Here is a 12,907-nt window from a genome sequence, read left to right as displayed (position 1 = left end):
ATCATCATTTTGTATTAGTAAGGAAATTAGTTAAGGAAATTAAGCTCAGCAACAATTTATTAAGGACCTCTATATACAAGAAACTGAAGTTCTCAACCATGTAAGTTGAAGCCCTTAGACAATAAAATTTCTAACTGTTGTGTCAGGCAACAAGTCTACAACAGCTGTTAGAGGAAAAGATTAATATTTAGCAATTATTTTTACCAATGTGTTTAATGTTGTTTAAAAAAGTGGGCAAATTTTTTGCAGTACGCGGGCCTCTTACTGTTGTGCCCTCTCCCGTTGCAGAGCACAGGCTCCGGATGCGCAGGCTCAGCGGCCATGGCTCACAGGCCTAGCCGCTCCGTGGCATGTGGGATCTTCCCAGACCGGGACACGAACCAATGTCCCCTGCATCGGCAGGCGTACTCTCAACCACTAAACCACCAGGGAAGCCCCTGCCCCACATCTTGCTTAAGAATTCATCATGTACGAATTAACAGAAAAGTCATTTATTTTAGCAAAAAGTCTTTATTTAAAATGAAGAAACTTATTTTGAAACTGAATCAAATTAGTGCCTCATTTCTAGTCAACCATGAACAGCTCCTGGTCTTCCCTGGTGGTGCAGTGGTTAAGAATCCGCCTGCCAATGCAGGGGACACAGGTTCAAGCCCTGGTCCAGGAAGATCCCACATGCCGCAGAGCAACTGGGCACGTGCGCCACAGCTACTGAGCCTGAGCTCTAGAGCCTCTCTAGTGAAACCCGCATGGCTAGAGCCCACGCTCGCAACAAGGGAAGCTACCGCAGTGAGAAGCCCGTACACCACAACGAAGAGCAGCCCCTGCTCAACGCAACTAGAGAAAGCCCGTGCGCAGCAACAAAGGCCCAACGCAGCCCAAAATAAATAAATAAAAAATAAATAAATTTATAACAAAACAAAACAATGAACAGCTCCTGCTAATCAGTACCAAGCAATGATTTGGGGAAGGCAGTTAATTAACTTTTAAATATATTAAAACATGCAAAAGGATGAAACTCTAAATATGGGGGTTAATTTGTAGGCAGATTCCTAAAGAAGGTCCATATTTATCTTTCTACTTCATATTTATTGTTTCTAACACTGTTTCTAGGCTTAAATATATTTTTGTAAGACAAAAGCAACTGGGAACTTAAAACACTTATGTAACCTCTCATGTCTCAGGATCATTATCTGTAAAAGTCACAGGTTGTTGAGAGGATTAAATGAGGAATAATGTCCTGTTTTGTCAGGTCCTCCTTTTAGCTCCAACCATGAAAGAAATGTTGATGGATATTTAAAACATTTCAACATGTTTATGTGACAATATCCACTGTACTCATTCTGAAAGCAAATTTTTTACCAGTTTGTTCCTCGCACATTATTTTGCAACTTCCTATAACCAACATCATAAATTTCATTTCCACACTGGATAATGTAGAAATAAAAGGGCACTAAATACATTTTTTTTTTGCGGTATGCGGGCCTCTCACTGTTGTGGCCTCTCCCGTTGCGGAGCACAGGCTCCGGACGCGCAGGCTCAGCGGCCATGGCTCACGGGCCTAACCGCTCCGCGGCATGTGGGATCTTCCTGAACCAGGGCACGAACCTGCATCCCCTGCATAGGCAGGCGGACTCTCAACCACTGCGCCACCAGGGAAGCCCAATACATTTTTATCATATATATCTGAGCACCACATTTCACATTTACATTTCTAGAAGGGAACATAATGCTTTATCATTAATTGTCCACTGTATTCTAAGTATGGCAATCACAGCCTCATTGTAGTACACAGAATTTAAAGATCTGAAAATATCTTAAAGGTTCTCATCACCGTCCCAGCTTGATTAAGGCAACAGCTTGCTAACTGTTCATGTTAGTATTTCTTTCTCTCTTCTATAAGGCCTTCTCAGAAGGGGATTTGGCCATGTCTGAATGGTACTGCAGGAGTTGCAAAGCACCACCAAAATGGACAGGACTAGCCAATAAATACCCTTTTTCTTCTACTTAGAGGTGAAGGTAATAATGCTTACAAAGAAGATGCCATATACGTAAAGGAATTAAGTAGCTAGTCCTGTTTCCTCGGTGAACCTGGCTCCTGTGGCAAAAGCCACCATCACCTTCTCTGGGTTTTGCTGGTGCTAAAAGAGGGAGTTATAACAACTGTAGCACCAAGTAGACTGACTTTCCCTTTTAGTGAAAGAAACTCCTTTTATCCCATGCCCGCTGCTCAGAAGTAGTTATTGACAAAGCAGTCTCTGGCTGGCAAGCTCTAGAAGTGCTAGGCTGTGCCGAAACCTAGAAGAAAGTCTCAACTTTATTAAAAGTGTAGGGAGGTTCCTGCTTCTTGATCTCCAGGGTTCCTCGACTAGTTATTTCAAGTCTCTTTAAAATATATTATTTGATTGAAATAATTCAATTTCATGTCTCACAAGTGACAGTTCATTAAAGTTTGTTTTAGAAGGTAAAAATACATTGTTGGAGAAAATTTCCAGTGCCCGGCCTGTATTCAAAGTTTAAATAAGTCAAGAGAAAAAAATATATATAACTCTGTCAAAAGGTATAAAGAAATAAGGACTAGAACTCCAAAGAGCCAAGGTAAAACCTCCTATCATTCTATGGGATAATTCAGTGATTTTTTTTTTTTTAACTTTCAGATGTCAGGTGTGGTTATTTACTTACTCAACAGAGTACCCTACATAACATAAAAAGCATGATGTGGAGGCAAGTAAATATGCACACATGATGATCATTTGAAAGCTGAAATCAAATTCTAAATATAACTTGGTTTTTCAGATTTACACGTGTAATATCCCCAGAATAGGAAATAGAAAACTATTTTCCTTCTAGAGAGAAAGGAGAAAAAATAAAAGGTACTTCTGAAGTTTCTACATATAAGAAAAAAAAGATGCTCCATAGGAATAAATGTGTGCTGGGGAGAGGAGAGATTCTGTGACAAGTACAGTACTAGAGGGGAAGGACTGAAGGAATGAACACTACAAGAACTGCGTCTAAGATGGTCTTCAAAAGATGAATAAGGCTTTCCTAAAGTTTCTGCTGTATGACTCCATTCTCCTGGAAGGCAATGACACGATATGTTTGATAGCTTATAATAACTGGAACAAGATGGGTACTTTTCTCTAAGTCACTACTGTTGTATTCCCCCAAGGCTCTTTGCCATCTGTCCTCCAAATAGCTGTTTAATTTGGCTCTGAATTAAGGTATTCAATCCAAAACTATTTCCAGAATAATTCTCAAATGTGAAAATTAAACCAAGACCATTGGTTAGACACAGAGCTGAAAGTTTAACTACAGAAACCGTGACGCTGATGTTGAAGAGGGGAAAGGAAAATTATCTAAGCACCTACAGGTAAAGCCAAAGGGAAGACACTGACTCCCAGGCATTTTGCCCAGAACAGTATATTAAGCATGTCTTTTTAATCTGGATTTTTGATGCTTTGACATCTTGGGGCCTTGCTGACATTGGAGGACTGCCCCCTCTCAGGACTACTCAATTCTTTGAAGACAGTGAGTGACTCACCTGCAAGCATGACTTCCATATGGAAACCAACAGATCCAGAACTCACACCCCAAGCACCTCCTCTATTGAGCGCTTACACTCCGAGTCAGTATTCCCCTTCCGTAAGAACCCTAAGGCTAGGTACCAGTCAACAGTCCCTGTGTGCCAGAGCCTGATGAAATTATTTAAACTAGCAAATTCTAAGCTGGTTTTCTCTGCCTTGCCTATCCCTTCTCGCAGAAACCACAGTACAGGCTCTTGCCCACATTTGCTGCTTGCTTTCTCTGCCTTCTGACCAACTCTGGTGCTTTCTCATGTAGCTCTTCCATGGTGTGGCATGCCCCCTCCTTTTGGAATCTGCGAGTATAACTATCTTTTCAATGGCAATCATCTCCTGATGTGTTGGCCTCACCATATTTGAATAACAAAACCTACATTTCAAAATAAACAGCCCTCTGGACCCTAACATGACATCACATGTCCCTGATTAACATTTAGGTCTCTGTAAAGCTTCTGAAAGGTGAAGTTCTTCTGTTGAGCTCCAATGAAGATTTTTTTATAGTTAATTTGTAAAATATCTATAAATTTTTAAAGTTATTGAGATATAATTCATATACCCTTTTAAAATGTATAATTCATGGGTTTTATATAGTTGTAAATTGTGCAGCCATCACGACTATCTAATTTTAGAACATTTCCTGACTCTAAATGGAAATCCTGTATCCATTTCCTCCTCCCCACCAGCCCTAGGCTACCACTACTTACTTCTTGCCTCTATGCATTTGCCTATTCTAGACATTTCATATAAATGGAATCATATCACACAGTGTGGCTTTTTGTGAATGGCTTCTTTCACTTTACACAATGTTTTCAAAGTTCATCCATGTAGCATGTATCAGTATTTTATTCCTTTTTACTGCCATATAATGTTCCAGTGCATGGTTATACCACATTTTGTTTATCCATTCATCAATTGATGGACATTTAGTTTGTTTCCACTTTTTGGCTATAATGAACACTTTTGCTATGAACATTCATGTATAAATTTTGTGTGGACATGTTTTCAATTTTCTTGAGTTATACAAACTTGAAGTAGAAATGCTTTCAAGAGAGATACTGAATACCCTTCTGCATGACAATTAGTTCCTGTAAATCTTCCTTTCAAAGGAAGCTGTAACCAGACAACAGAAACCTCTAAGCCCCTAAAAACTCATACTAAGGCTAGTGAGATGACTGCCTTGCAGCAGAAAAGTCAGATGTGAATAACATCCTGAGAATGTGTCATGTGCCAGTTACTGGGCAGCCTCTTTACCAATGTGTCTGTTTCTTTGCCTATAATAACAATCATAGTAATAGCTAACATTTACTGAGCTATTACTCAATGTTAGCTTATTGTTACTCATTGTTAGCTATTATGATTATTATCATATCATTAGATATAGAAAGGAACTGGAATTAACAGAGACTAAAATATAATGGCCTGGATGCCCCAGGGAGAGCTCCTATATTTTTGATAAGTTCTAGACTAACTGTCATTTCCCAGAAGTTAAGAAAGGGATGGAGATTGATTGCAGTGAAAAGGAACTATGTAGCAAACTCATGTACTTTTACATAGATATCTGAGGCACAAGTTTTACAACTCTGTCTATATATTTCTTCAACTAGAAGAATTAAAAATAGTGGTCCCCACATATACACTGATGGCTACGATCATCATGGAAAGGTTAAATCATCTTCACTACGAGTTACTGAAGTAAATTATACACGGTAAGTACACAGAAAAATTATAGAAAAATACTTCAAAAAAAGAGTTGTGTCCTTGAAAGAACAAGTTTCAGTTACTAAGGACATTCCCTGATGTGGAATCCTGACAGTACTGACTAAACCAGGTTAGATATAATTGTTCTGGTGAGAGCAAGCAAGCATCCTACTTTTCCAAGATGCATATAACAATGTTTATGGGTTATTCTTATGTGACTTGCTCATACTACAAAACTCACTAAGAAAAGGTAGCGTTCTTGTGCCGATGTGTTCCGAGCAGCTAGTTTGAGGATCTGTCCTTCTTTTATTAGTTCATTTGAAGGATTTACAATGTCTTCTTCTTCTCCCAACATTTCATAAATCTCTAAGAGTTTCTTTAGGTTCTCCTAGGAAATTAAAACAAAACACACAAGATCATATATAAGGAGGTTTCACCTTAGTTCCTTTAATAAATGACCTTAGCTAAAATATACATAATTCAGAAGGGATTGGAACTAAGCATAAATTTTGGTATAAAGTATGTCAGTTATGATCAAGTTAAAACCTGGGAGAAGAGGGATAACACTAAACATTTTATAAACAATCTTTTTTGTTCACTTGTATCAATTCATTTGGGTCCAAACCTGTAGATAATATCAGACTATATTATTGGCAATTATCTAATTAGAATATTCCTATTTCCTCTGGAAACCACTTACCATTTTTCTTATTGCACTATTAGAATGACTTGCTGCTGTAGATATAATTTCAAGTGATTCTAAATGGAAAAAAGGAAAAGTAAATACATTTTGTCTTTACTATGTTACTAGATAGCTGAATAATATACAGTACAATAAGAAGAAATCTGAGGCCGAAGATACACGATAAAAGCAGGGGGCAATTTGCATTTATAAGCTGGATACTTTCAAAAGTTCATTTGTAAGCAGATTATTTGGAACTTGAAGGGTATCGCCTCATTAAAAGTCATATACAGTGAGTAGGCTCTCAGGTACCTTTAATCGATAAGGGACCTTCAAAATAACAAACACCCTGACACTAGCTCGGTACAAGGAACTTTGTCAGGGGCTTTCATATATATTAGGTCAATTCATTCTTATGCAACCTTGAATGGAAAGTATATTAGCTTCATTTGGCAGATGAAAGAAGTAGAGAGTGATGTGACTTGGCTAAGGTCACAAATTATGATACTGAAGGGCTACATTAGAACCAAAGTCTTCTGACTCAAATTTCTACAACATTTCAGCAGTAGTAAGTATTTCACTAGTTTTATGAGCAAATTAACCACCAAGCATAATCATTTTTCCCTGCGAAAACACACTCACATTTCTAGTCTAGGTGAAAGGGAATTTTCTGATGCCAATGTTGATGGAGGGTTTTGTTGCTAGGGCAGGTGGTAGTGAGAGATGGGAATGGGAACTCTGATATGGGCAAGGTAGGAGCTTTGGGACTACTGGTGAAGAGATGTGGAAGCTAAGGCTTCCTGCTGGATTAACCTGAGGGAATGTTCTCAATCCTACATCACGTCCTGCTCTCTTCCTTTCTTTCCTATCTTATGAATACTGGTTGGGATAATTCTGTTACCACAACAACCTCATCATTCTGAACCAACTTTTCTGTCTTCTTCGTTCTACTGCCGAACAAAATGCACTTTTGTTGCTTTCCCCTCTACTTTTAGGTCTCTAAAAGTACTTCTGTGATTTCCTTACAATTTTAGTGTAAGTAGTAATGGGAAACCAAAAAGAGTAATAAAATACCCTATTACGTTGCTGACTCTCTGATTTTTGACATAGCTACCTTAGCAGGAGTCAAAGTCTTTTGAGTATAGAAGAAGCAGAATTGTTATTTATATTTTACAGAACTATCCTGATTTTGACAATTCTTTGCATTCCACATAGGATCCAAGGTAGAGGGAGACAAATTAAGATGGGCTGGGGCCACCACCCAAGAGACTAGTTTGAGAAGTAGCAATGGTGATCCAACCTCCAATCCTACCACTACTAAAACCAAGCACTCAGGCCAGGTGAGTGGAAAGTGGAGATGAAGTGGAAAGTGGAAGAAGACAAGTTAGGATAATTCTAAACTTTAGAGGAAAAAAGGGGAGATAAGAAGTTCCTGTGGTCACCAACTCACTTGGATGGTGGGAGAAACATCACAGATAGCCTATGTTCAGAAAAAGACCCAGTCTCTAAGACCAAACATTGTGTTTTGTGTTCATCTCTCAACAAGGTTCACTTATAACAGCAGACAAAAAATTATTAGAGAAAGTAGCAATGCTTTAAGATTGTACACCAGTATTGTTTGTACATGTTGATTACTAATCTAAGTTAAATTTTCTCTTCACAGTTAACTGATTTTTTTTTAAAGTACACAAGAAAACAAAATTCTTATTGAACCTCTTAAGCCCTAAAAAGTCTTCCATTATGATCTAATGTAGCACAGGAGTTGAGCAGGAATAAAGTTTTCTCAGGGAAAATGTTAACTGACATTAAACAGCACCATTGCCTCTTCTGTCTTACAGTAGAAAAAGGTAGAGAGATATCACTTTGCTTAGGCTATATTTACATAGTAAATATCATCTTAGTTTTCTTGGTATGTATCAACCTACCTAATTAACCAGCAGCACTAGTAATTCTGAATGGTTGTATTCTTCCTGTGAGAAGGTAATTGTGTATTGCTATTCCAGATGTCTCTAAGACTACAGTTTTATATTTCACAGTTAACGATTAACGTGAAACCAGCATGAGAAATGTGATTTGCATTGCTCCAAGCCTATGATTTGGGCTCAAAAGTGCTTGCCCAATTGAGGTACTGATGACAATTTCCAGTGAGGTTATTTTCTGGCACCAATATTTTACTAAAGTGGCTATGAGACCTATCTCACTTTGAAATCACAAGTCTACTTGGCCACTAAATTATCCAAAAATGGAAAGCAGGGGTGGGGCCGGGGTGGGGGGAGTATTTACTTTTAGCATCATTCCAGTCCGGAGAGCCAGGGGGCAATTTCCTTAGGTAGTCCTTAAGGAGCATCTCATACCGGGGAATCCGCTGAACAGGTTCTAGCATGTGATGCTGCAAAGTCAAGCTCCCACAGATCTTCTGTTTCTGTAATGAGAAAGGTTTTTAAAAAAAGATTTAAAAATTAGGTTAGCCAGTCTAAAAAAGTTCAACGTAACATAGAATTTTCATTAAGGGCAGCATTTCACTACAAAGTGTGGTCTGTGCATCACCTGCATTAGATATACCTGGGATGCTATTAAAAATGGAAATTCTGAACCCCATCGCAATCTATGAAACCACAATTTTGAGGCCACAGCCTGGGCATATGCATAAAAACGCCTCCAATTCTTCCATTAAAGTTTGAGGACCACCAATCTAGTGTTAAGAACAGAAAGAAAAATCAAGCAGAATTTAAGCAAGAAATTTCCAGATTGATGACATCCACTTCAATTAGTCACTACAAGGGTTTGTCAGGTCACATTATTAAATCATACTCCAGAGATTTTCAAAAGAAGCATCTATTCAATGAGGTTCACTAAGTAACACTGCATTAAATGACTCTGGACTCAGCAGAAACTATTTCATAATAAGGCTACCATAAATGTCATTACCTTTTAACTTAAAAGACTCCACATGTAGAAAAGTGACAAGATGAGAAAAATTTAATTTTTCATTAGGTCATGGCATTCTTTTCCATTAGAAATCAAACTCTAAACAGATCTCCTTTGCTTAGGGCAAAACTGAGTCTATAGAACATGCTTTCAGTAAGCTGTCAACATGGAAGGAGAGAAAAAAGATTACTTGAAAAATAAGGTGTGTTCCTGTTCATATTAAACAAAGAAGAAACCCTCTTACTATATTTATTGATGACGATGATCAGGGCACTGCAGGGTAAAAAATGTTGTATTAAGACATGATGTTTGCATTCAAAGCAAACAAGAAACTAAAAGCTTCATAGAGAATGGAATATTTACACATAAACTCAGGTGAGGTCAGGCTTTGGGCAGGGAAATGAGGAATACCAGGTAAGTGCAGGAAGAGGGACGTTGGAGAACAGGCCCAAGACAGTGGGGCATGAAGCATGTTTAGTGAAAGGGGGCAGTTGAGTTCTGCTTGGAAATAAGATATTTACAGGAAAATAGGGGATAAGGAAGAAAATGTAATCTGGGGCAATAATGTCAAGCTGGGTTTAGATTTACTTCATCTAATGCAGGTTTTCATGCAGGGGAGTGATATCATTAGATATGACAGCTATTAAGATTAACCTACAGCAATGTGGCTTTAGGCAGATGTCGGGAAACTAGTTTGGAAGTTATTGTAGCCCAGGAGAAAAGTAAAAAGAGCCTGAAATTAGCATGGAAGCTGAGGGTTAATGGCTTTCCTTAATAAAGTGTAAGATATTAATATTATAAGTTTAGTTATTGCATTTGATTTTCTCCAGCAAGCCTATGGTATATATATACACACATGCATATATATGTGTGTGTATATATATATATATATATATCTCCAGGAAAATATTACTGATCCCCAAATTTTTACATGAAGAAACTGGCTCAGAAAAGTTAGGGGAGTTTTCTAAGGTCAAGTGGCTCTAAGTGGCAGACTAGAATCCTAAACTAGATTAGTTGATTCTCAATCTACCATTCCTTTCACAACTCCATCCTTTCTTCATAACATGGAGAAGACAGACGTTGCTGAGATAGTTTTAATATTTGATGAAACAACGATAATGACCACCATTGTGTAGTGAGCACTTACTATGCAACAAGCTCCATGCTAAGTCCCTTGAAAATATTATCTAACAGGCAAATGAACACATACAGAGAATGAGGAAAAGTGACAAATCAAAGATAAAGCCAAGTGATCAAATTCTGGTGAATAAAAGAATATTGGTGCTATGTGATAAATCCAATCACAGAACCACAAGCTACTCTATGCAAGGCACAAAAGGTCAAGTGGAAAAAATGTTTGTAAGCTAAAGACAGGAATGGAACATGTTGACTTTGTATTGACAACAAGATGTTCATACAGAATTGTGTAGCCAGCACTCAGCATTTTGTAACTGGAGTTCAGGGGTAGAGGAATACACTAGAAATAATGACTCTATAAGCATCTGTATGACATGATGGTTAAAGGCTTGGGAAACTATGACAACATTGAGACTGTGGAGAGAAAGAAGACTATGAAGGGCAAAAACCTTGTATTCTGCCCACATTTCAATATTAACAAAAGGGGTTAGTGAAAGAACCAAAGAAGGAGCCAGTGTTCAGAAAGGTAGATGAGTGCTTAATCATGAGAGAAAAGAGATGTTCAATAAAAGGAGTGAAGGGGAAGAGCAGGACTTTTGGCTATGGCTGAGTGAGGAGACTGGCAAAATCCTCCCTTTAAAAAGCGACTTTATAATGAGAACCTACTATAGCACTGGGAACTCTACTCAATGCTCCATGGTGACCTAAACGGGAAGGAAATCCAAAAAAGAGGGGATATATGTATACCTATAGCTGATTCACTTTGCTGCACAGTAGAAACTAACACAATGTTGTAAAGCAACTATATTCCAATAAAAATTAAAAAAAAATAAAAAGCAGCTTTAAAGCTGGATAAAATTGATTTTAACAACAACAGCAATCATTTCAGCACTTTGGAAATTGACCAAAGGCACAAAACAATCTGAAAAGTGTTTCTCTTAAAAACTGCTGAACTTTGGGTAAGAACAGCAAGAAGCTGTGGTATTCTGGCCTGGGGCTGCACCTCTTCCTCTCCCAGCTCAGTCACTGTGAAGATTCTGCAAGGGTGGGGCAGGCTGTGAGGACTGGCAGTTTCTCTGCTGAAGTTGAAGAGGGCTCATTTGATTTACAGCGGTGAACCATATGCCCAGCAACACTGTCAGTGGAAGTGATGGTCTCTGAGGTGGGCAAGTGGGGAAGACCAATGACTTTAATAGCCTGAAGCTGTGTTGTGGTCGGACAATCATTTCCTTGGCTGAGGCTGTGTGAATAACCAGCAGAGACAGAAGAGAGCCCAAGCCAGCAACCTCCTGGCCACTCTGAGGTTGTGGAGATGCAGACAGAAGATACAGATAGGAGATGGGAAAGGGCCACAAGGACTTTGGAAATGGCCCGATCTTTAAATAAGTGTGTGTCCCTCCACACACAATTATAGGGCCATCAGCAGAGGAGAGAAGCTAACTGGATCTAGGTAGTTAAGCACCTGTGTTTAACAACTGTTTGATCTTTAACCTACACAGATATAGGGGCAACCCCTATAAAGCCAAGATCACATACAAACACAAGAACATTCAACAAAAAACTGAATAGAGACATTAGTGGCTGCATACCAGAGGAGAGATAAAGTTCATAGATTTAGTCTAAGCAAGTTAATAAACAAACACAAAAACAAAAGTAACCGCAGCCACTCTCAGTAGGGAAAATCCAAATCTAGAGTTCCCACAAAATAGGTTATCTAAAATATCCAGGGCTTCCCTGGTGGTGCAGTGGTTAAGAATCTGTCTGCCAATGCAGGGGACACAGGTTTGAGCCCCGGTCCGGGAAGATCCCACATGCCGCGGAGCAACTAAGCCCATGCAACACAACTACTGAAGCCCGCGCGCCTAGAGCCCGTGCTCTGCAACAAGAGAAGGCAGCACAAAGAGAAGCCCACGCACCTCAACGAAGAGTAGCTCCTGCTCGCCACAACTAGAGAAAGCCCATGCGCAGCAACAGACTCAATGCAGCCAAAAATTAAAAAATAAACAAACAAATAAATAATAATGTCCAACATTCAGCAAAAACAAAAAGAGATATTCAAATAAACAGTGAAGTATTAACCTACACTGAAGAAAAAAGGCAGTCAAATAAAATTGTCTCTGAGTGAACTTAGATATTGGATATAGCAAAGATTTCAACATAGCTATTATATGTATGTTCAAAGAAATAAAGGTAATCATATTTGAAGAACATGAAAAGTATAACAACAATACATGCATACATAGCAATTTTCAAGGAGGAATCAGACAGTATAAAAAAGAACAAAATGAAAATTCTGGAGTTGAAAAGTACAATAACTGAAATGAAAAATTCACCCCAGAGACTCAACGGAAGAAACAAGATGGCAGAAGAATCAATGAACTTGAAGGAATATTAATTGAAATTATACAGTGTAAAGAACAAAGAGAAAAAAGGAAGAAAATTGAACAGGTCTCAGAAACTCACATAATGGGACTTCCTTGGTGGAGCAGTGGTTAAGAATCTGCCTGCCAATGCAGGGGACACGGGTTCAAGCCCTGGTCCGGGAAGACCCCACATGCCGTGGAGCAACTAAGCCCGTGTGCCACAACTACTGAGCCTGTGCTCTAGAACCCACAAGCCACAAATACTGAGCTCACGCACTGAAGCCTGCTACTGAAGCCTGCGTGCCTAGAGTCCATGTTCCGCAACAAGAGAAGCCACCACAATGAGAAGCCGGCGCACCTCAACGAAGAGTAGCCCCCGCTCGCCACAACTGGAGAAAGCCTGTGCACAGCAACGAAGACGCAGCACAGCCAAAAATTAATTAATTAATTAATTAATTAAAAAAAGAAAGAAACTTGGGTAATGAAAATATGAAATTCAAAGAAACAATGGCTGAAAA

General features: G+C 38.8%; 1 protein-coding gene across 6 annotated transcripts in view; it reads right to left on the bottom strand.

Annotated features, from left to right (window-relative positions):
- The window catches only part of FGD4 (FYVE, RhoGEF and PH domain containing 4), a 207,335-nt gene that overhangs the window by 25,726 nt on the left and 168,702 nt on the right, over positions 1–12,907 (bottom strand). For all 6 annotated transcript variants that reach the window (XM_089920476.1, XM_022577921.3, XM_022577920.3 and 3 more), the window contains 3 exons: positions 8,242–8,380; positions 5,977–6,035; positions 5,518–5,664 (listed from right to left, as the gene is read on the bottom strand). In XM_089920476.1, coding sequence (XP_089776602.1) covers positions 5,518–5,664; positions 5,977–6,035; positions 8,242–8,380 — 345 coding nt within the window. The remainder of the gene's footprint in view (positions 1–5,517; positions 5,665–5,976; positions 6,036–8,241; positions 8,381–12,907) is intronic.

The sequence above is a fragment of the Delphinapterus leucas genome, chromosome 11, assembly GCF_059928025.1.
Source record: "Delphinapterus leucas isolate spDelLeu-1000000601 "Yukka" chromosome 11, BTC_Dleu_Yukka2, whole genome shotgun sequence".
Classification (NCBI taxonomy): domain Eukaryota; kingdom Metazoa; phylum Chordata; class Mammalia; order Artiodactyla; family Monodontidae; genus Delphinapterus; species Delphinapterus leucas.
Note: the sequence above shows the minus strand (reverse complement) of the source record. Positions and strands in the feature narration are given on the sequence as shown.